This window comes from Dreissena polymorpha, chromosome 7 (genome assembly GCF_020536995.1).
Source record: "Dreissena polymorpha isolate Duluth1 chromosome 7, UMN_Dpol_1.0, whole genome shotgun sequence".
Taxonomy (NCBI): Eukaryota; Metazoa; Mollusca; class Bivalvia; order Myida; family Dreissenidae; genus Dreissena; species Dreissena polymorpha.
In genome coordinates this window covers 108,288,682-108,312,833 of record NC_068361.1, presented here as the reverse complement: position 1 = coordinate 108,312,833, position 24,152 = coordinate 108,288,682, and the positions used below count along the sequence as shown (strand labels likewise).

At 37.4% G+C, this 24,152-nt stretch overlaps 2 protein-coding genes across 3 annotated transcripts in view; both read right to left on the bottom strand.

Moving 5' to 3' along the window:
- The window catches only part of LOC127837292 (coiled-coil domain-containing protein 18-like), a 90,316-nt gene that overhangs the window by 34,953 nt on the left and 31,211 nt on the right, over positions 1–24,152 (bottom strand). For both annotated transcript variants that reach the window (XM_052364205.1, XM_052364206.1), the window contains 8 exons: positions 21,689–21,850; positions 20,994–21,083; positions 18,009–18,143; positions 16,913–17,134; positions 16,356–16,496; positions 13,865–14,025; positions 13,000–13,243; positions 12,209–12,324 (listed from right to left, as the gene is read on the bottom strand). In XM_052364205.1, coding sequence (XP_052220165.1) covers positions 12,209–12,324; positions 13,000–13,243; positions 13,865–14,025; positions 16,356–16,496; positions 16,913–17,134; positions 18,009–18,143; positions 20,994–21,083; positions 21,689–21,850 — 1,271 coding nt within the window. The remainder of the gene's footprint in view (positions 1–12,208; positions 12,325–12,999; positions 13,244–13,864; positions 14,026–16,355; positions 16,497–16,912; positions 17,135–18,008; positions 18,144–20,993; positions 21,084–21,688; positions 21,851–24,152) is intronic.
- LOC127837293 (uncharacterized) lies at positions 1,574–7,475 on the bottom strand. Its single transcript, XM_052364207.1, has 3 exons — positions 7,032–7,475; positions 4,328–5,314; positions 1,574–3,700 (listed from the first exon to the last, which is right to left on the bottom strand). Exons 2-3 carry the CDS (start codon positions 4,737–4,739, stop codon positions 3,348–3,350), a joined length of 765 nt encoding a protein of 254 aa, XP_052220167.1. The 5' UTR covers positions 4,740–5,314; positions 7,032–7,475; the 3' UTR covers positions 1,574–3,347.

The window sequence follows — 24,152 nt, the reverse complement described above, 5'->3', positions numbered from 1 at the left end:
TGATGAAAACTGTGACCTCATTCATCTACACAAGGTTTTACTAGAATTGGCCCGGTGACCTAATTTTTTACCCCAGATGACCCATATACCATCCAATATCAGATATTATCAAGATAAACATTCTGAAAATACTTCATTAAGATCAGATGAAAACTATGACCTCTATTGTCTACACAAGGTGTTTCTATGATTTGAACTAGTGACCTAGTTTTTGACCACAGATGACCCAAATACAATCCCAACCCAGATTTCATCAAGATTTACATTCTGGTTAAATTTAATTACGTTTGAATGAAAACGGTGACCTCTACTGTCTACAAATTATTTTTTTTTATTTGACCTAGTGACCTAGTTTTTGACCCAAGATGACCCAAATTCAATCCCAACACAGATTTTAACAAGACAAACATTCTGACAATATTTAATTAAGATCTGATGAAAACTGTGACCTCTATTGTCTACACAAGGGTTTTCTATGATTTGACCTAGTGACCTAGTTTCTGACCCAAGATGACCCAAATACAATCCCAATCCAGATTTTATCAAGATCAGCATTCTGACCAAATTTCATAAAGATTGGATGAAAACTGTGACCTCTATTGTTTACACATGTTTTTTTTTATTTGACCTAGTGACCTAGTTTTAAACCCAAGATGACCCAAATACACTCCCAACCCAGATTTTATCAAGATAAACATTCTGACCAAATTTCATAAAGATTGGATGAAACCTGTGACCTCTATTGTCTACACAAGGTTTTTCTAATATTTGACCTATTAACCTAATTTTTGACCCCAGGTGATCCAAATACAATCCCAACCCAGATTTCATCAAGATAAACATTTTGATCAAATTTTATAAAGATTGGATGAAAACTGTGACCTCTATTGTCTACACAAGGTTTTTCTATTATTTGACCTAGTGACCAAGTTTTTGACCCCAGATGACCCAAATACAATCCCAACCCAGATTTCATCAAGACAAGCATAACATTCTGACCAAATTTCAAAAAGATTGGATGAAAACTGTGACCTCTATTGTCTACACAAGGTTTTTCTATTATTTGACCTAGTGACCTAGTTTTTGACCACAGATGACCCAAATACAATCCCAACCCAGATTTCATCAAGATTAAACATTCTTACGAAATTTCATAAATATTGAATGAAAACTGCCACCCCTGTTGTCTACACAAGATTTTTCTATTATTTGACCTAGTGACCTGAATTTTGACCCCAGATGACCCAAATACAATCCCAACCCAGATTTCATCAAGATAAACATTCTGACCAAATTTCATAAAGATTGGATGAAAACTGCGACCTCTATTGTCTACACAAGTTTTTTCTATTATTTTACCTAGTGACCTAGTTTTTAACCTAGTGACCTAGTTTTTGACCCCAGATGACCCAAATACATTCCCAACCCAGATTTCATCAAGATAAATATTCTGACCAAATTTCATTAAGATTAGATGAAAACTGTAACCTCTACTGTCTACACAAAAAAATTGTTGACGGACGAACACACACACACACACACAACGGACGTAGGACATCACACGGTCACATAATCTCACCATGTCACTTCGTGACAGGTGAGCTAAACATAAAAGAAAATCAAAATGTTGTGTTACATTCCTTAATCCTTAAAATATTTGCCTTCTGACATTTGGATTGTTACATAATGCCTGCCATGTTGGACACACTTCCAAACAGAACACAGATTTTTGCTAAATGCAAAACTAAAATTTTTTTACAAATAATTGATAAACATTGATATTAACACAGAGATTATAAGTAATAGCAGAAGAAAGATGCAAAAGAAAAGTCACTATGTATGATAAATGACTTGCCCTACGAGCTACCAACTCTTTTAAATTAGTTGCTCTCACAAATTATATCCCACAATTGGAAAGCGTGCATCCACTTAAGTTAGACCCTGCTTCTATCATTTAAGAGGTAACATATGTCAGTAAGCTGTATTTAAACCAAAATTGTAAGCCTAAAGAAGTTTAAATGTCAAAGCAATGCTTCCTGGTGATCATAACATTTTATCGAATTCAAAAAAACAAAATCTTCCAAATAATAAGTTATGTACTGCATCTTCAATTGAATTTCAGTGTACGCTTCCAAAGACAGTTTTAGCAAAGCTGCTCCACTGTACCTTAACTTTCCAATCAATGTGGACACCATTCCTTATTGTCTCATCATGTTTATTCAGCGCTTGCAATTTTCATAAGCGTTTTGCAAGTTCTGATCTGACTGTTGTCACTATTCTGCTATATATGGACCAATCAAATCATGCACATCCTAATTAGCTGTTTGTGAACAGCTAGGTGCTCACCCACAACTTGTGTGAAATTAACTGGTTGAATCATAACTAAATCCAGTTTGGTGCAGATTTTTGTGACTTTATTGCACATCACATCAAGGCCTTTGTTGTGCGATAAACAATAACCTAACTTGTCCAACATCATACATCAACAGTTTAACATCATTTTGCCTGCAACTTCTCACAACATTCTCTTTAGCATCCAATTATTTTAAATATGGTCCATACCTCATGGAATATAATGCGGAATAGATGCTTAAATGTACTGTAAGTACATCAATCGAAACAGCATGATATATAAAGTTTACAATACTACAACATTTTTCCAAACAGGTTGTCCTGTTCATGTTCAGACCTACTGCCGTTTGTTAACACTGGCTGCACCCCTGAGTATAAAAGACAGCAACATATATCAACTGTAATATTTACTTCTTGACAAACAATATATAAAATGGAGCCAGACAGTAGAACTAATCAGTATCAACATAATACATAAAGATAGGTTTTTTGTTTATACAACATTTACATAGCGCCCTTTTTCATACTCAGATGTGCCTTCAAAGGTGCTTTACAGTTGTTCCCTGATCACTGGGTCATAAGTCGTCCGTTAACATATTGACGCAGTATACAGCCATGGCACATTGGCTTATTTCTTCCACAGATACCCATTTATACACCTGGGTGGTGTTGAGCAGATGTGTGATTCATTTCTTGCTCAAGGAAATTCCAGTGGTTAGGGCGGGATTCAAACCTGGGACCTCTTGATCCCTAAGCCAGCGTCCTACCATTAGACCACTGCTCCCACGTTGTCATGCTTGCTTGTTTTAAACGATCTTTAAAGCATAAGAACAACACATTTAAATAAAAAAAATAATTATTTAACAAAAGACAAACTATATCAATAGCTTTTTCTCTCAACCTAGATAACATTTCTATTACTAAATGAACCATTCATAGAAAACATGGAAAAAACATCTAAAACCGTATTCATATAATTTTTTCCAATGGAAGACCTATGGCAATTCCATAACATTGATTTTATTGTTATTATGTAGTCCCACAATGATCTGGTCAGTCTTGTTGTTGTAACAGACAGACACTGGCTGGCGTACTCCATCTTTGTTTGATTCTAGAGTTGCCAGTTTCTTTTTCCCCTGCCGATCCACCTGTATGACAGTATTTGAGTTGCATCCGCAGACAAGCACTTGTCCTGCAGGTGTGACATGGATACCCCATGGTTTTTGAAGTTCATCGTCCGTGAAGGTGGATATCACGGTGCCATCTGAAGCCAGAGTGATGAGCTTGTGCATTTTGCAGTTGGTGACATAGATCCTGTCCCCATCAGGACTCACTGCACATTTAAACACTGTAAAACATTGAACATTTTATACATAGGTGTTCCGATGGTTTAATTTGCGTAGCATAAATTGATTAAGTGACATTGTGATTCAAAAACCCACAAGGTGATGGGATTATAATTCCATACAATCAACAAGTGTGATATGAACGATTGGAACCCACCAGCCGTGAAAAAATCCAATTACTAATTACCTAATTACAATGAAAAACAACATAATAACTCACAAATGCAACAAATGATTTATAAATTTTGAACATAAACATAAAACTATAATGGAACTATGCGAATACATGTATATACATGCTATCACAATGTCATTATATCATTATGATGTGATTCTGTCCATTTATATCATCATTAAAAAGTCTGGGTTTTTCTATAAGCAAATGATTTTACACTGTGAGATACAGATTCCACTCTGGTTATCTTTTTTTTCATACAATAAATACACCAGTATTTCAGTCAGAATATCTATAGGTTTCTTATAAATCAGTTAATCAGGATAATTATATATGTAATACCATAATTGCTCTTATCTTATTTTTGTTTTCAAAACTTATTACAAAAGTTTTCATAAGTGTTAAACAACGAAGATAATCCTTTATTTATATTACAAAACAAACAAACATTTACCTGTATTTGAAATAGATTTAATGCCATCCTCGTAGAGTTTTTTCACAAGTGATCCCTTCAGAGTGAAGTGGTACAGGGCATTGTAAGAAGTGACATACAATGCTCCTTGATGGTAGGCAATACCTACAGCTTCATGCGGTAACTGGAACTTCCTTACATTCACCAGTTGCCCATTGGTCACAGAGATAAACTGCACATATTTATAAACAGTTACAGCCACCTCATTGGATGTTATTTTGCAAATGTCCCAAGGATCGCCTGACAAATTACAGTGACTGGACAGAGTGTAATGCTGGTCCAACAGCTTCACTCTTTTGTTATTTTGATCTATAACAATGACCTGGCCACTGGGCAGGCTGCAAATGCCACCGATGAAGCAAGTATCATTTGTGTCACTCGGTATGCTTATCATAAACTCAGATTTGCTATCCACAGTTAAAATCTGGTCTGGAATTATCTCTTTAATCCTTCCTAGACCTGCCGGTTGAGACAGGTACTTCTCAATGTCAGTGTTTGCCTTAAATATTATTGAACTCTGCAACTTTATTTGTTAATCTTTCAGGTATGATGCTGACTTGTTTATTTTGTCCATACATTTTCTGCTGGCTATGAACTCAATTTCTTTCTTGCTCTTATTACAAAGGACATTTACAGCTTCACTGAGTTGTTTCAGTTCATCCTTCAGCCTGCTGCAGTTGTCAACATCTTTCTTGAGAGAGCTTTGCAGTGTGGTCCTCATTTCATCCAGTTCTTTCAAGGTTGTATTTTCAAGTGCATCCAAAGCAGCATTTAATTTCTTTCGAAGGTCTTTAATTTCTTGCAGTTTTTCACTCCATGATACCTCCACAGACTGAATGATGGCCTCTTGTTTACTTTAAAACGTATTAAATTCATCATAAAATATTTTGAAGACTGTTTGACAACTGTTGCATATCCACTGACATCTTTTTGATTGTATCAGAAATAAGAGCCACATCAGTGCACTGTCTGAAAAAGCAACATGAATCATAATTACCTTAAGAATCATTAACGAGAATTAAATTCCTTAACTAAAATAAAATAAATAAATACAAATATTATTATTATTATTATTATTTAAAATGTAATGGATTAAAAAAACATAATCAAAACAGGCCATGTCTTAAACTAGAAATGGCGCCGCAGAGGCCGACGTGTATCCCCACGTGGCATGTTTGACCCAGGGAGCGCCCCAGGGTTGGAAATGGGGCCATGCATAGTTGAGATTGTCTGTATTGTCATAAGAGATGTTCAGTATCAATTGGAAGTAAATCGGTGTAGAAATGAAGAAGTTAATGTAAAATAACATTAAACAAGACAAGTGTTTGTCAGAACACAATGCCCCCTTCTGCACCGCTTTGATTAATTTTTTTTTTAATTATCATTTGGCAGGTCCATTAATTACCTCCCTTTAAAGCTTATTACTTCCCTTGGATTTGTTTGTTTGACCTTTGACCTTGAAAGATGACCTTGACCTTTCACCACTCAAAATGTGCAGCTCCATGTGATACACATGCATGCCAAATATCAAGTTGCTATCTTCAATATTGCAAAAGTTATGGCCAATATTAAAGAACATAAAATAACAAAATGAGTGAAAATCTCAGACCTGGCCCCACCCGAACCCCCATAACTTTTGACCAAGGGGTCAGATCAAAATTCAAAATAGTGCAGGGTCGCACATATACTCATAGCTACCATGTGTGTAAGTTTCAAGGTTTTAGTGCTTATAGTGTAGGAGGAGATAGTGGAAAGACGGACGGCGGAGATAACCACAATATCCCCACGCTTTTCAAAAAGCGTGGGGATAAAAACATTTTAAGTCTTAATTTAAAACTTGACTGTAGGAAAATTAAAAACTTAAGTGTACTACATAGTTAAAGTTTAAATAACAATATTTAAATAGAAACTGTGAGCAATGGTGTCCACTTATTTGAAACATCTTATTGATTAAAGATTATGCATGACAAACATTATACATGTATGCCCCAATCTACATTATTAATTGATTGATATCTATCAATAATGTTTTCAAACATTACAAAAAATCAAGGATATAACTTTGTTTACATTAAATGTTGAAATAATATATAAACAAGAGCACCGCATAACGGGTGCCACGCTCGGCTGTGAAAGCTTGTCAGATTTTTTTTTTTTAAGAGGTCACAGTGACCTTGACCTTTGACCTAGTGACCCAAAATTGGGTGTGGCATGTAGAACTCATCAAGGTGCATCTACATATGAAGATTCAAAGTTGTAGGTGGAAGCACTTTAATTTTAGAGTCAATGTTAAGGTTTTAGCACGACGACTACGGCGGACAGCGGACGACGAGCTAGCTATGACAATACCTCTGGTTTTCTTCGAAAACAGCTGAGCTAAAAAATGTGAAATGCGGCTGAATAATGCATAAAGACAGATATTTCATTGATTCCAGTAAAAGCAGCCAGCTTTTTATAACCTTAATACGTGTAACTCACGAACAATAAAGATTGCGCTAGACTTTGGAAATACCCACTAATGCAAAGTTACAAACAAGGCTGACCCATTTTATGCACCAATCATAGATTTATTCAAATTATACAAATTGATATGGTTGAGATTTTGAAAGAATTGTGAATGGGCTAGCTTTGTTAGTTTAAGATTGGTGTTTTTTTTTCAATTATTAACATGACTGTGTCAACTTACCTGTGATTCATAAAAGCACAATCAGTGCAACACAGCTGACTGTGATCCTGGCAGAACATTGTCAGTTTGTTGACCTTGTGGACATCACATTTCAGTAGCAAATCTTCCATTGTCGTTGGCAGAGGCCATTTATGTGTTTCTCCTCTCCCATATTTGGAATGATTTGCATATAATTGATCATGTTGAGAAATGCAATTTTGACAGAAAAACTTTATACATGTAACACAAAAATAGTCAGCACTTTCTTCAATAGTTTTACTTTCGCAAGGGTCACAAACATAGTCCTTCACTAAATCTGAACTTTTATGAACTGAACCTACAGAAGTTGACATTTTGAAATAGATATTGTTAACAGTCCTTCAATTTGAAAATCTAGTATGTATTCACTATCATAATGATCCCTTCCCTCTTATTAGAATTATAACTTATGCAGACACAAACAGTTTTGGTAAATATTTAAAACCCTCTACAAAACTTCAACCTTGAAATAGCTGAATTAAACAAGTTGTAATGTCCACAACTGTGTTTTAACCCAAACTGAAGTACAAAATCGATTGTCATGGAGATTGTCATGTAATAGGAGGCTTAAAGTATTGCTGATAACACAGGGACAAACCATTTTCTGAACATAGGGTGAACCTTGATGTTCAATTAACAACCCCGCTTCTGAAATGGGAAGTTACAAATCCTCTGATTTATTGATTAATTCAATTTTTAAAAGTTCTCTTCAGCGTTTGTACCAATGTTCCGTTCAGAACTGACCTGGCAAATTTGCAAAACATAACAAACCTGAATTGCCCTAAATTAAAGATAAAAGTGTCCACTCCAGAGTTAAACCTGTTTCAAATCATGCGGTAAACTAACCACATGCAATTTATATCTAGGGGTTTATAAACCACTTTGAATACTCTGTTAAAGCCTTTTCGCGCTTTGGTAAATTGAAAAAATTGCGAAAAGTTGTTTCAGATTCGCAAATTTTCGTTTTAGTTATGATATTTGTGAGGAAACAGTAAAACAGAACATTTACCATGCTCTAATAGCCATTATATGCATCTTTTGACGATTTAAAACCCTGAAAATTATAAAGCGTTGCAACGCGAAACGATTGAATAATTTGGAGAGTTCTGTTGTTGTTGTTATATTTTGTGAAACTACGAGGATTGCTTATATAGAGTATAAAATACATCGCTGATTGTGTGAGGACGGCCGGCCAAGTGGTCTAAATGGTAGACTTTTACTCAGAGACTCAAGGGGTCAGTGGTTCGCACCCTGCTGCGGGTTACTTTATTTTCTTTTTTAAATTTTATTTTTTATTTTTTACTGGAGCTTTTTAGATACAATGTTTACATTTATCAATATAAAGCATTTAATGACAAACTTCAAAACATGCCAAAATCTGTGAAAAGGCCCCTTTTATATGAGTTATCATTATCAATCAAAAGAGCCACATCTTCATCAAACTTTTAAGAGTGGGCCAGGGAAAAAAGTTATTTGTGGGGTGTTTTGCCCATTGCAAAAAAGATGTTGCCAGGATTGTCAAACCTATTCCAGGCCACGCCAGAAATGCAACATCCACTATGATGTCTGCAAACTGGCATGCAAAGAAAGCAACACTGTGGTATAGCATGAACATTTGAAGGCATTGTTCTTAGAAGTTTTTGTTTCTGTTTACAAGAATTATTTACACCATATTTCTGACCAGTCAGTGCTTGAAATGACACCATAAATCATTGATTCACCAGACCCTGAAACAGGTGTCACAGGTTTGTTTTTTATGTGTAAATTATTTGTTGAACCCATTTATGCTTAGTGGACTCTCCCATCCTTCTAAATTGGATCAATTTATTTCCAAAATTAGGGATGTCTAGCATATTTACTTCTATATTTATAATATTTCTTACAGAAATTCCTTTAAGCAAAGAGCGCAGATCCTGATGAGACGCCACATCATGCGGTGTCTCATCTGGGTCTACGCTGTTTGCCAAGGCCTTTTTTCTAGCCGCGAGGCATAAATGGGTTATGTTTGGTTGTTCCGTTTTTTCTTCTGATAAAGCACATATGTATTTGTTGATAATTCATTATAAATACAAGAGGGCCTGAATGCCCAAGGTTGCTCACCTGTGACATGAAAAAAAACCTGTCATGTGTAGATTTTGTGATATTTGTGTAATAACTGTAGTTTTTATCAAGGAATTTTACTATGTATGACAGATACTTAATGCTGTCTGAGACAATATTAGAACAATACAGTCTTTTCTATAAACATACATACAGAAAATTAGGCTACTCAATTGTTCCATATGTTTGAATCAGTCGAGTGGCTTGTGTGATGACGTATCTCACAATAGGCGAAGCCTCGAGTGTGATAGGAAACAGGGCAAGCCACAAGACTAATACAAACACTTGTAACAATTGACTAGCGTAATATTCCTTTTATTATATACAACTTTGAATCATTTAACTAAAACAATGAGTTTAAGAGTCCATAATTAACCAAGAATGCTCTTATAATTTTCTGCATTCAAAGTGACGTTATTAAAAGTAGTCCGTCTAGTATGGTAATACGGAATAGGAAATCTAGCGAGTAGCATAATACGGGAATTATTTCTGTGCAGTTGAGTCAGAATATTGACTTAAGTATATAATTAAAAAAAAGAAGTAAACCCATGCACGGGATCAACTTTGACTCCAGGTTCATGATTTGAACAAACCTTGTAGAGGACTACAATACGATGTCGAACACCAAATACTAAACCCCCTAAACCTTGTGGTTTCAGAGAATAAGATTTGAAAATTTATTTACTATGTAAGTCTCATTTATAATGACACTATTGGAGAATGATTAATTTTAATCCCAGGGGCATGATTTGAACATATTTAGAAGAGGAAAACTATACAATTTATCGCATCAAATATCAAACCCTTTTCTGAAATTCGCTGTTGCGTAATGGTAAAAGGTGTTCCGCCTAGCGTTTGGGTGATCACGTGTTCGATCCCCACTCGGAAAGCGTTCTCTAGATATTCCCCAAAAGACACCAGTACTGGTTATAGGCCCAGGAAACGGACTCGAGAGTGTTCTTTAAGCCTGAGGCTTTCTACGCAATCAAGCTTAAATAAATAGGTTTAAACAAAAACCTGTGTCTTGTTGTTTCAGAGATGTTAACAAAAGCAACATTTACTATACAAGTCTTTAAACATCATTTGACACCTGGAGTTGGAATGATTTTGACTCTGGTTAAACAATCATTATGAATATGTATACTGTGATTCTATGAATTGCTATTGTTTAATGCTAAAGCTTGTGGTTACCATAATTGATACAAAAAATTACCTGACTGTTCACGGTACGGTTTGTTTGGCAAAAGTGGAATTTCCTCTTAAATATATGTGTCTTGTTCTGTGAAAGCTGGTCATAATGCATGTGCGTAAAGTGTCGTCCCAGATTAGCCTGTGCAGTCCGCACAGGCTAATCAGGGACAACACTTTCCGCTTAAATGGTATTTTCCGTTTAAAGGAAGTCCCTTTTTACCGAAAATCTAGTTTAAGCGAAAAGTGTTGTCCCTGATTAGCCTGTGCGGACTGCACGGGCTAATCTGGGACGACACTTTACGCACATGCATTATGCCCAGTTTTCTCAGAACAAGACACATATTACCATTTACCCTCAAGCTTGAATAAAATGATGGAATATCTTTTTCAAACAGTCAAATCATATTTTTAAATATGTTTTGAGCTCAAATCATATATGCCAATGTTCACTTTTTAGGAATGTGATGTCAGTAAACTTTTCAGTATTTCTTATGTTTTAAATGCTACCAAGTCAGATATGATGTATTTAAACATCACTTCAAAACTTTTATATATTTTTCTCTTTACAATAGGAAAAAAAGAAAATATTAAAAAAATTTGCAGTAGATATTTGCAAATTGGTTTCTGAAAAGCATTAGGAGACTGATTTTTTCTTAAAATCAAAGAAACTTGTTCTGTCATCATTTTAATAGCTTTAAAAATCATAGGTTAATTTAATTATAGTTAGGAAATCCTATGAAAAAAAGAAGAAATGTATGTGAAACACAATGCTCCCTACAGTGCTTTGAAGCCTCACATCAGAAAATTATTAAGTCCAAGGCCCGTATCTTTCCCAAAACTTTATGGACCAAGACACAACAAACACTTTATCTGTAAAAGGGGTATTCCACTACGACCTGATTCCCCACGATTTGTCCCGATTTCCAATATTTTGAGGTCGGAGACATTTGTAGCTCAATCTGCGAAGGTCCTAACTCATTCGTAGCTACTCGTGGGCCCATAGTAAGTGATTCTTGCAACTCGTGAGCTCTCGAAAAATCGTGGCCAGATTTTAAATGTGTTAAAAATTTGGCCAGGACCTCCAAGACTGAATTTTATTGCAGTTGACTCGTAACAGCGTTGCAGTGCGTTCTTGGGCGTCGTAATGGAATCGTTGGTAATTCGTGACTCAATCGGGAAATTGGTTATCACATGATTTGTCTACGAATCAGCTACAACTTTGTCAAGACTCTCACGAGTTCACCCTGAGTGAGTTGCGAGCCCGATAAGATTCTCGCCATTTAGATCAATATCAAAAGATATCGGCGCCTAACTCATGGGTGCGTTCTGTGCGGTCCTAGCTAAGTCGTGACCAATCTGCATCGTTCGTAGTACAGTCGCAGTACATTCTTACACATCGCAGTGAAGTTGCCACCCTATTCCCTAGACTTAAAGTGAAACCCACGATTCGTCGTAACTCAATCGTACAAGTGTCGTAACTGAATGGTAGACTTCACGAGTCTTTTGATTCAATAAATGTGATAAATCGTAGCGAATTGTGGGCTTGTTTTCGTAGTGGAATATGGCCATATGTCATGTAGAAATACGCACATACCAAAAATCAGCTTAATATCTGAAAGTGTTGCATAAAAAAACCCCAGAAAACGGAATTCCGGACAGACTGACGGACATACAGTGTGACATCCTTATGCCACTCTACAGGGGGCATAAAAACACCAACATTGCAATGGCATGATAATTAATGAAAGAATTTTACCAATTTTATGACTTTTGTAATACTCTGTGGAAGTTGGTGAACACAGGCCCATGGGTCCCACAACTTAACAAGCCCATCTGGCAAAAAAACAGGTAAGAGAAAATCACTGTACCTGAGAGAGTCTTTGAGATCATCAATCATCTCATCCCTGGCCTTGGCCTCGTAGCCTGCCTTGTCCAGCTGCTTCTCAAGATCGGCTATACGCTCACAGTTGCCTTCATGGAGGTCCTGTAGGAACCAATGGCATAGCATGAAAAATAGAACAGCTGTTATACAAGAATTGTTGCAAGCTGGAAGTCAGTTTTAGTAACCCATCTTCTACAAAGTCAAAATCAGCGAGTAACACATTTTCTACCAAAGTTAACTTAATTCCGTAACTCATTTTCTACACATGTCACCATAGTTCAGTGACCTATTTGCTATGAAAGTCAACATGTTCTACAACAACTCATCAGTCCATGAACTCTGGAATTCCTTAAAGTCAGATCTTACTGCTACCATGCATGGGAACATCCTTCTAACATGAAAACTAACAACAATTCCAAGCAGCCTTGTAAACTGCCGCAAAAATGCCTAGATAGCACTTGTCCGGTCAAAGCTCATATATGCCCGTGATGTATGAGACCCGTTCCACCAAGTGTGTCCAGCAATCAGCCCGCACAGGTCATGGTTGTGTCAGAGACATGATACATAAGTTTCTACAACAGTCACCATCACTAAGTCGAAAGTTTACTACCCCAAAAAAGTACCATAATTCATATGACCAATTTTCTATGCAAATCCCCATAAAAAATCCATTGAACCATTTTCTATTGAAATACAAAATTTCCAACACCAAAAAATTACCACAATCCCGAAACCCGTTTTTCTTTTAACAAACAAAAAAAGTCCGAAAATCCCCACCTGGAAGCGTTTGATCTCGTGGTCAAGGTCACCCACAAGTTGCAGCTGCTGCTCCATATCGCCGTTCTTCTGTGTCAGCTGCTCCTCAAAGTCTGTCACCAGCTCAATCTTGTGCTCGAGTTGTACCCGCATGTCCCTCAGGTCACGTTCGAGCTTGGCAATGCGGTCGCTCTTGGAATCATGCTCGTCCTGCTCATCATGGAGCTGGGCGTCAAGCAGGTCCACTTCGGAGGACAGCCGATTCCTGAGAGCGAAATTTTCAGGATATTTTTCTTATCAAAGTTAAATAAAGTATCAACCATGACCACACTTCAGTGGTTAGTAACACACCATAAGGTGAGTATAATCATCAACAGTCCAGCTTTTGCAAGGTTTCACAATGCCTCAATGTCCAACTTAGAGACTTCTTTTTAATTGATGTTCAGATAAATAACTTTAAATGGTTGACAATTTGCCGCGGATCAATTTTTTATGAATTATTCGCAATTTTTATATAATTTCTTTATTTGGTACAGTCCCCATGACAACATTTCACAGAACCACGCGAGCTGCCTGTCATTATGGAGCAGATATGATAATCCATTACAGTGTAATATTGATCCGTTCATCATTCTTTTGCACAAGAGTGGTCAAATGATCAAGGGTCACTAATTCATTATTGGTTTTAAAGCAGTTTTCATTCAGTTTTTTTTTCACTAGTTTATTTTACATGATTTTGAAACGGTTTCCAGGTGTTTTTTTCTCGTCATTTTCAACTGATAATCAAGACAGACAGACGTAACCTTTCCTTTACATGATTTTGGAAGAGCTTTCCGGGGTTTTGCGGCATTGTTATTTATATTAGCACAAGACAGTGAGACATTACCTTTCCTCCTCTACAGACTTGAGTTTGCTGGAGAGCTCTCTAAGCTGGATGGTTTTACGCTCGAGGTCCTCACAGGCGTTCTTCAGCTGCACATCCTTGCTCTGCTGGTCACTCATCCACTGAGCATTGCCGTTCAACAGCTCACGCTCTAGGCTGGAGATCTTATAGAGGGAAAAATTGATAAGTACAAGGTCAGTGAGGAATACAACTAAGTGTTTTCAGCTAAGCTTAGAATACCTTAAAGGGATCTTTTCACGCTTTGGTAAATTGACAAAATTGAAAAAAGTTGTTTCAAATTCGCAAATTTTCGTTTTAGTTATGATAATTGTGAGGAAACAGTAATACTGAACATTTACCATGGTCTAATATAGCCATTATATGCATCTTTTGACGATTTTAAAACCTAAAAATTATAAAGCGTTGCAACGCGAAACGATTGAATAATTTGAAGAGTTCTGTTTTTGTCGTTAAATTTTGTGAAACTACGAAGATTGCTTATATAAGGTATAAAATACGTCTAGTACGTGTACTTGGCGGAAGAGCTCAGTAGGCTAGAGCGTTTTTACTTCAGGACTCTGGCAGGACTCCAGGGGTCACTGGTTCGAAACCTGTTCCGGGCAATGTTCTTTTCCTTTTTTTAATTTTATTCTTGATTTTTTACTGGAGCTTTTACGATCCAATGTTTACATTTATCGATATAAAGCATTTAATGAATAAGTTAAAAAATGCCAAAATCTGTGAAAAGGTCCCTTTAATGCCTTTGCGAATTGAATACAGATAAGTTTATTTAGCTTACAAGGTAGCTTAGTTACCATTGAGCCTTGGCAAGTTAACCCATTTATGCCTAGTGGACTCTCCCATCCTTCTAAATTGGATCAATTTATTTCCAAAATTAGGGATGTTTAGTATACTTATTTCTATATTTAGAATATTTCTTACAGAAATTCCTTTAAGCAAACAGCGCAGACCCAGATGAGACGCAGCATCATGTGGCGTCTCATCTGGGTCTACGCTGTTTGCAATGTCCTTTTTTCAGGACGCTAGGCATGAATGGGTTAAATGCAGATGAGTTTATACAGCTTAACTTAGGAAACATTTTAGCCTTTGCCTGTTGAATTCAGATGAGTTTACTTGGCTTTGCTTTATAAAAAACTTTGAGCCTCGGCGAGTTGCATACAGAAAAGTTTATTTAGACTCGCTTTGGAAACTTTTGAACTTTGGCAAGAGGAAAACAGACAGGTTTATTTAGTCTTGTTTAGAAAACCTTTGTGCTTTGGCGATTTGATCAAAATATTTTAATGTGGTTAAAAGCCTAAAACATGAGATTTGAAGAGTGGTTCATGGCTTAATTCTGAGCAAATAAGCTTATTTGTATCCAAAGTAACCTAGTATTCTTTTTATGCCATAATTTGTATTTATTTCTTTTCATTTTTATTTTGATAACACACTAAAGAAAGTGGCTTCACAAGCACAAACAAAATCAAATGAAAACAACCTTATCAACAAATCCACATCTATTATCACTGTAACACTCACCACATCCTCCCTGTTACACCTGTTCCCACTATTACCCCTCCCTTATTCTCACTGCCCCACCTTACATTCACACTGCCACACATGGCCTATTCCCACTGCCATAACAAACACATTCCCACTGCCACACCACACACATTCCCACTACCACACCACACACATTCACACTTACACACTACACACATTCCCACTGCCACACCACACACATTGCCAATGCCACACCACACACATTCCGACTGCCACACTTCACACATTCCCACTGCCACACCACACCCATTCCTAATGCCACACCTCACATTCCCACTGCCACACCTCACAAATTTCCACTACCACACCACACCCATTCCAACTGCCACACCACACCCATTCCCACACCTCACACATTCCCACTGCCACACCGCACACATTCCAACTGCCACATCACACACATTTTCACTGCAACAACTCACACATTCCCACTAACACACCACACACATTCCCACTGACACACCTCCCACACTCCCACTGCCACACCACACACATTCCCACTGCCACACCTCACACACTCCCACTGCCACACCACACACATTTCCACTGCAACAACTCACACATTCCCACTGACACACCTCACACATTCCCACTGCTACACCACACACATTTCCACTACCACACCTCACACATTCCCACTGACACACCACACACATTCCCACTGCCACACCTCACACACTCCCACTGCCACACCTCACACAGGCCCACAGACAAACATATGACATTCCCACAGCCACAAACTCCCACTGCCACACCTCACACATTTCGACTGCAACACCACACACATTCCCACTGACACACCTCCAACACTTCCACTGCCACACCTCACACAGGCCCACAGCCAAACATATAATATTCCCACCATCACACACTCCCACTGCCACACCACACACATTCCCACTGCCACACATCTAACATTCCTTCAGCTGACCTGTTTCTGCAGTTTTGCCTGCATCTCTTCCAGGTCATGTATGCGGGCTGTGCTCTGCTCAATCATGGCCTGGCTCTCTGTCTCCGCCTTCTCCAGATGTTCGCACTCCTGACCTTTCACCTCCAGCTGGTGACCTAGTACCTAATTAATTCATAAGTTTAATTTAATCTTTGCATAAAAAAATATTTGAATACTCTATAATTTGGCCATTACTTTTTACATACCTACACATTCCTAAAATTCATTTTCTATCCTACTTAAAGTTAATATGCTGCACAATATTTATTTAATAGTAGTTTCTTTAAAACTATGAAAAACTTCAGAAATGTTCATATACATAATGGCCTTAACCAATCATCCAGCTAATAAAACCATTTTAATCAAGACCCTAAAGTGTTGATATAAGCTAAGTTCTACTATACAATACACAACCGTCCACCCACCATATTCTTTCTAGTGAGATTGGATAATGAGCATGTTCAATTTACTAATAGTTTTATTATTGAGACCCTTAAGTGTTTGTATAACAGGGCTTTACTGTATAAAACAATACAAACCTTATTCTGTCTAGTGAGATATTTGATCTTCTCCTCGCGATGCCTGACCTCCTTGTCATACTGGGCCTTGTTCTCCTCAAGGGCCCCTATGTACGTCTTGATCTCGTCCTTGCACAGGTTCAGGGCGGTCTCTAGCTGCCGTATCTGGTTGGTGCCGTCCCTCGCCTGGGACTCCAGCTGTCGTAGCATCTCACGAGTCTGCTCCTTCTTGTCTTCTAAATCCTGAAAACAAGAAACTTTTCCCTGTCAAGTAAACCTATGGTACTGATGAGCAGCAAACAGCATCAAGCCTGAACAGACTGCTAGTTACTCGAAGGCTGTTCTGGTTTTATGCAGTTTGCATATAGGCATTTTCCTTCTTGTTTTCTAAATCCTTCCATGAAAAATGTTTAAACCTTTCCCTCTCGGATATGCACTCTGCGACATTTGTAATCTTTAAGAAAATCAAATTAAATTTATGACCTTTCTTACTAAATTCAAGTTTTAAAGCCTTCATTTCAAGATATCATTAGAACGAATGTTATAAGCAAGTTAAAAGAAGATTGCACTATAAATTTGACTTATAGAGTGTCAACAAGCTTGTTCTTTTATTTGACCTGGGCTGGTATTCATAAAGCTCCTAAGGGTAAACTTAAAATTCCTTAAAAAATTAAAAATTCCTGAAGTCTTTTGTTCTTTCATTTTGGTGTCTTTTTTCATTTAATTGCTATATTCAAGTAAATTTTGCATAGAAGAACAGTATTTTGGAATCACAAAAGTGAAATCATTAGCATTTCAATAAAAAATAGCAATTTTCCCTTAAATCCAGCTTATGTAAAGATTTGCCTTAGGAGCCTTATGAATACCAGCCCTGGTGACCTATTTTGTTTAACTCACATAAACCTAGTGTCAAACAAAGTCTTAATGTCATTGAACCAATGATCTGACTTACAGTAGTTTCCTGAAGATTGAGCAATAAACGTGACCTCTAGAGTGTTGACGACACACAACAAACAATGCACAACAGACAAAAGGTGATCACAAAACCTCACCAAAGTTGAGCAAAAAAAAAGAATGAATTAATTATCAAACAAAATAATAATAAATTCAGGTTTACCTTTTCTGTTCTTGCAAGAGCTTGCTCGGTGTCATGGAGTCTATGAGATTTATCAGAGATTTCTCGCCGCAAGATGTCGGTCTGCTTCTCCCACTCCAAGGCCTGACTAGACTTGTTCTCAACCCTCTCTTGCAGCTGTGGGGAAATATGTGTTGTGTTGTTGATAAAACTTAAAACAAGGGCTGTTTGTAAAACATGCATGCCCCCCATATGGGCTCTCCGTTGTAGTGACAGCCATTGTGTGAATATGTTTTTTGTCAATGTGACCTTGACCTTTGACCTAGTGACCTGAAAATCTATAGGGGTCATCTGCCAATCATGATCAATGTACCTATGAAGTTTCATGATCCTAGCCATAAGCGTTCTTGAGTTATCATCCAGAAACCATTTTACTATTTGGGTCATCGTGACCTTGACCTTTGACCAAGTGACCTGAAAATCAATAGGGGTCATCTGCGAGTCATGATCAATGTACCTATGAAGTTTTATGATCGTAGCCATTAGCGTTCTTGAGTTATCATCAGGAAATCATTTTACTATTTCAGGTCACCGTGACCTTGACCTTTGATATTGTGACCTGAAAGTCAATAGGGGTCAACTGCCAGTCATGATCAATCTACCTATCAAGTTTCATGATCCTAGGCATAAGCGTTCTTGAGTTATCATACGGAAACCATTTTACTATTTCGGGTCACCGTGACCTTGACCTTTGACCTTGTGACCTGAAAGTCAATAGGGGTAATCTGCGAGTCATGATCAATGTACCTATGAAGTTTCATGATCCTAGGCATAAGCCTTCTTGAGTTATCATCCGGAAACCATTTTACTATTTCGGGTCACCGTGACCTTGACCTTTGACCTAGTGACCTGAAAATCAATAGGGGTCATCTGCTAGCCATTATCAATCTACCTACTAAGTTTCATGATCCTAGGCATAAGCGTTCTTGAGTTATCATCCGGAAACCATTTTACTATTTTGGGTCACTGTGACCTTGACCTTTGACCTAGTGACCTGAAAATAATTAAGGGTCATCTGCGAGTCATGATCAATCTACCTATCAAGTTCCATGATCCTCGGCCTAAGCGTTCTTGAGTTATCATCCGGAAATCATTTTACTATCTTGGATCACTGTGACCTTGACCTTTGACCTAGTGACCTGAAAATCAATAGGGTCATCTGCAAGTCATGATCAATCTACCTATCAACTTTCATGATCCTAGGCCTAAGCGTTCTTGAGTTATAATCCGGAAACCATTTTACTATTTCGGGTCACCATGCCTTGACCTTTGACCTAGTGACCTCAAAATCAATAGGGGTCATCTGTGAGTCATGATCAATGTACCTATGAAGTTTCATGATCCTAAGCCCAAGCGTTCTTGAGTTATCATCCGGAAACCACCTGGTGGACAGACCGACAGAGCGACCGACCAACATGAGCAAAGCAATATACCCCCTCTTCTTCAAAGGGGGGCATAAAAAGCTTCAAAATTTGATACATATCTTCATCTGTAGAAACATTTAAATAAGCCGTTCTCTGTGAAAAGGGGGTTTACTGCATGTGTGTAAAGTGTCATCCCAGATTATCCTGTGCAGTCCGTACAGGCTAATCAGGGACAACACTTTCCGCCTAAACTTGATTTTTGCTAAGAAGAGACTTTCTTGAAACAAAAAATATCATAAAAGCGGAAAGTGTTGTCCCTGGTAAGCCTGTGCAGACTTTACAGGCTAATCTGGGATGACACTTTATGCGCATGCATTTAACCCCTTTTTCACACAGCACGGCCCAAATGTATCTTTTTTCATAATAAGTCATAATATCTTACTTTATTTAATATTACAATACAGAAAGCTGTAAAGAGCAAAATTATTTTTTGTGAATTTTATTTAGAAGAAACATGACATACCATTTCCACTTTAGAAGCAGGCTCAACTACAATTAGGTTAAAAATTCCAGTTTTGGTCTCTCACAGGACAGTATGTATACAAATTAGACTAGATGCCTGTTGACAACCTGTATCTAGATAATTGTAAATAATGATTGTTTTTATTTATTAAGATAAACCATGCCTTTGTTTAACGATTGACCTTTAATGTGGACTTGACCTTTGCCCAAGAGGTCACATACGTCAAAAAGATGAACTTTTTTATACTTCGTTTTAAGTTTGTATAAATGATATCTAGTTATGGTCTGAACAAGCTACATGTATTTTGCAGCTAAACTTTACCATTGACCTTTTTGAATGACCTTGACTTTGGAAGTTAATATATATACAAGAAATACACAGGACCTCTAATATACAACTCTTAAAATCGAAGAAACTTCCAAAATGATCAGCATAGCGCTAGGTCTGAAAAAAAACTTTACTCTTAGCAAACACAACCTACCATGTCTCCTAAAAAACATAACCTACTATGTCTATTAGCAAACATTACCTACTATGTATATTAGTAAACACAACCTACTATGTCTATTAGTAAACATAACCTACTATGTCCATTAGTAAACATAACCTACTATGTCTATTAGTAAACACAACCTACTATGTCTATTAGTAAACACAACCTACTATGTCTATTAGTAAACACAACCTACTATGTCTATTAGTAAACATAACCTACTATGTCTATTAGTAAACACAACCTACTATGTCTATTAATAAACATAACCTACTATGTCTATTAGTAAACACAACCTACTATGTCTTTAAGTAAAGACAACCAACTATGTCTATTAGTAAACACAACCAACTATGTCTATTAGTAAACATAACCTACTATGTCTATTAGTAAACACAACCTACTATGTCTATAATCAAACACAACCTACTATGTCCATAATCAAACACAACCTACTATGGTCTATAATGAAACACCACCTACTATGTCTATTATCAAACACCACCTACTATGTCTATAATCAAACACCACCTACTATGTCTATAATCAAACACCACATACTATGTCTATAATCAAACACAACCTACTATGTCTATCTGTTTCTGGTAGTCCTTGCACTGCTCCTGGTGTATCTTCTGTACCCGCTCCCGTTCCTCTCTCTGTACATCTGCCCCACCCTGTAAAGGAACCAGACATAGCTACAACACATGAAACACATGCTTCAGAAGTGTGGGTGTTTGTTATTAATTTGTAGCAGATGCATTGATATTCTTTACCTTTGACAATATACAAGGAAAGGCATTGTATTGTTTGACTAGAGTTTTGTATTGTTAAGTAGGAATTTTTGCTGTTATCAACATTATTTAATTACTAATACACTGGCCAGCTAACGAACTCGCACGTTTCCTGGTATAGCTGGTTACACAGTACCAAATAGCTGGTTACACAGTACTAAATAGCCCATTACACCGTACTAAATGCATTTAGTGCACTTACTTACACCAGTAAATGACAATGGCCTTACCAGAATAAGAGGTACAGGATAAATGGCCCTTGGAATGATTTTACGACCAATCCCACACACAAATGTAGCCAAGTTTGGGAATCCTCATATCTGTAGTCCAGCACTTAACCAACAGAGTTATCTCCATTGTCAATTTGACCAGAGAAGTTATTCTTGGCCCTTCAACCATTTAATAAAGAGCTCTGCCAAAACAATTGAGAAGAATCACCTGTTTTTCCCTAAAAAAAATAACCATGCCAAAACAGCTCAAGTGTTCACCTGTTTGTCCCTGAGTTCTCTGTGTAGAGCCTGAGCCTCCTCCTCTCGTGCCGTTATCTCCGCCTCTAGCTGCTTGACCCGCGCAGTCTGGTGAGTGCTCTGTGATGTCTTCTCTTCCAGTTGCTCTTCCAGAGAGGAAACCTGCCGCGTTTTCTCACGCACCTGTTAGGAGTATCAGTATTTACATTTTACCACTCATTTATGCCTTTTTTCGGTGTTTGAAAATCAAATTTAATTTGATTAATGCTTAAAAGGCTTTATTTGCAACGATAAGATACTGCTGAGTATGAAGCAGCTTAAAACCTGAACAGACTGGTTGCATATAGCCCTTTTCACATTGCTTCTTAGCAGGAAAGGGTTTACGCATTGCCTATGTAGCCAACTCTTAAACATTTAAGAAACACCACTGGCAAGACAGGAAAATACCCCTTCCCTCAAAGTGGGTTCAACAAAATTGTTTGCTTTTAAACAGATCCTATAATGTAAACAACTATTTGTAACTAAAGCTTTGTCACAGACGTGACGAATACCCCCACATGACGCATTGACACATAATATTTTGCATGTCGTCTTCACAAAAAACAGCGGACACCATTCTCAATTTTTAAAACGCACTAAGTGACCCCTTGACCTAGTTTTTGACCCAGAAAGGCCCATGTTCTAACTTGGCCTTAAGATCATCTCCATAAAACTTCTGACAAAGTTGGGTGAAGATCGGATTTAAACTACTTGAATTAGAGAGCGGACACCATGCTGAATGTTAAAAACCGCACTAAGTGACCCCGTGACCTAGTTTTAGGCCCGGAATGGCCCATGTTCAAACTTGTCCTTGAGATCATTTTGATAAAACTTGTGACCAAGTTTGGTGAGGATTGGATGAAAACTACTTGAATTAGAGAGCGGACAACATGGTGAGGTGTTTAAAATGCACTAAGATACCCCGTATCCTAGTTTTTGACCCGGCATGACCCATATTCAAACTTGACCTAGACATCATCTAGATCCAACATCTGATCAAGTTTGGTGAAGCTTGGATGAAAACTACTTGAATTGAATAGCGGACAACATTGTGATGTTTTAAACGCACTAAGTGACCCCGTGACCTTGTTTTTGACCTGGCATGACCCATATTCAAACTTGCCCTTGACGTTATCAAGATACAACTTCTGACCAATTTTGGTGAAGATTGGATTAAAACTACTTGAATTAGAGAGCTGACAACATGGCGATGTTTAAAACATACTAAGTGACTGCGTGACCTAGTTTTTGACCCGGCATGGCCCATGTTCGAACTTGACCTACACATCATCTAGTTACAACTTCTGACCAAGTGTGGTGAAGATCGGATTTAAACTACTTGAAATAGAGAGCGGACACCATGCTCAATGTGTAAAATGTACAAAGTGACCCTGTGACCTAGTTTTTGATCTGGCATGGCCCATGTTCGAACTTGACCTTCAGATCATCTAGATAAAACTTCTGAGCAAGTTTGGTGAAGATCCGATCAAAACTACTTGAATAAGAGAGAGGACACCATGCTGAATGTAAAAAAAACGCACTAAGTGACCCCGTGACCTAGTTTTTGAGCTGGCAAGGCCCATGTTCGAACTTGGCCTAAAGATCATCTAGATAAAACTTCTGACCAAGTTTGGTGAAGATCGAATGAAAACTACTTGAATTAGAGAGCGGACAACATGCTGAATGTTTAAAACGCACTAAGTGACCCCATGACCTAGTTTTTGACCCAGCAAGGCCCATGTTCGAACTTGGCCTAGACATCATGTAGATACAACTTCTGACCAAGTTTGGTGAAGATCGGATGAAAAATACTTGAATTAGAGAGCAGACACTTAATACGGACCGACAGACAGACCGACTGACAGACAAGTTCACTCCTATATACCCCCCTAAACTTTGTTTGTGGGGGTATAATTATAATTTTACTTTCATAATTTTGCTATTACAAAGAATGAAATCTGCTGAAAGGAAGAGAAATCACACCCCTGTTATAATAAGCTTAAGTTTTATGTTGTAAATATTAGTTACATGTAGATCTTAATTTTTTTCTAAAAATATAGCACAATAATCTGGAACATATATTATGTCCATATCTGGATTATTTATAACAGATTACTGATAAATATTATAAAGCACAATAAAATCTTTCTTGGGAAATTAAATATAAATGTGATCAGTTAACAATTCACCCAAGATCCTCAGGAATGGAGATTTGATGTGTTTTTTCAATATCTATCAATACCTACATAATTAAGTTCATCCACTTCAGGGCTTCCACTAGCTAAAAAGTTTCTTTAGCCAAATTCGCCTTGCTATGGCAAATTCTTCTATTTTGGGCTATTTTATATGTTTAAATGAATAACAAGAGATGTGTTTGAAAGAAACACAATGCCCCCTAATGCACCGCTTTTTTATAACTTTGACCTTGAAGGATGACCTTGACCTT

Bases quoted from the DNA above. Each gene is read 5' to 3' on its own strand.
- LOC127837293 (XM_052364207.1), bottom strand. From the start codon at position 4,739: ATGATAAGCATACCGAGTGACACAAATGATACTTGCTTCATCGGTGGC. The intron at 3,701-4,327 runs GTAAATGTTTGT...AATGTTTTACAG, and splicing joins TAAATCTATTTCAAATACAG to TGTTTAAATGTGCAGTGAGT.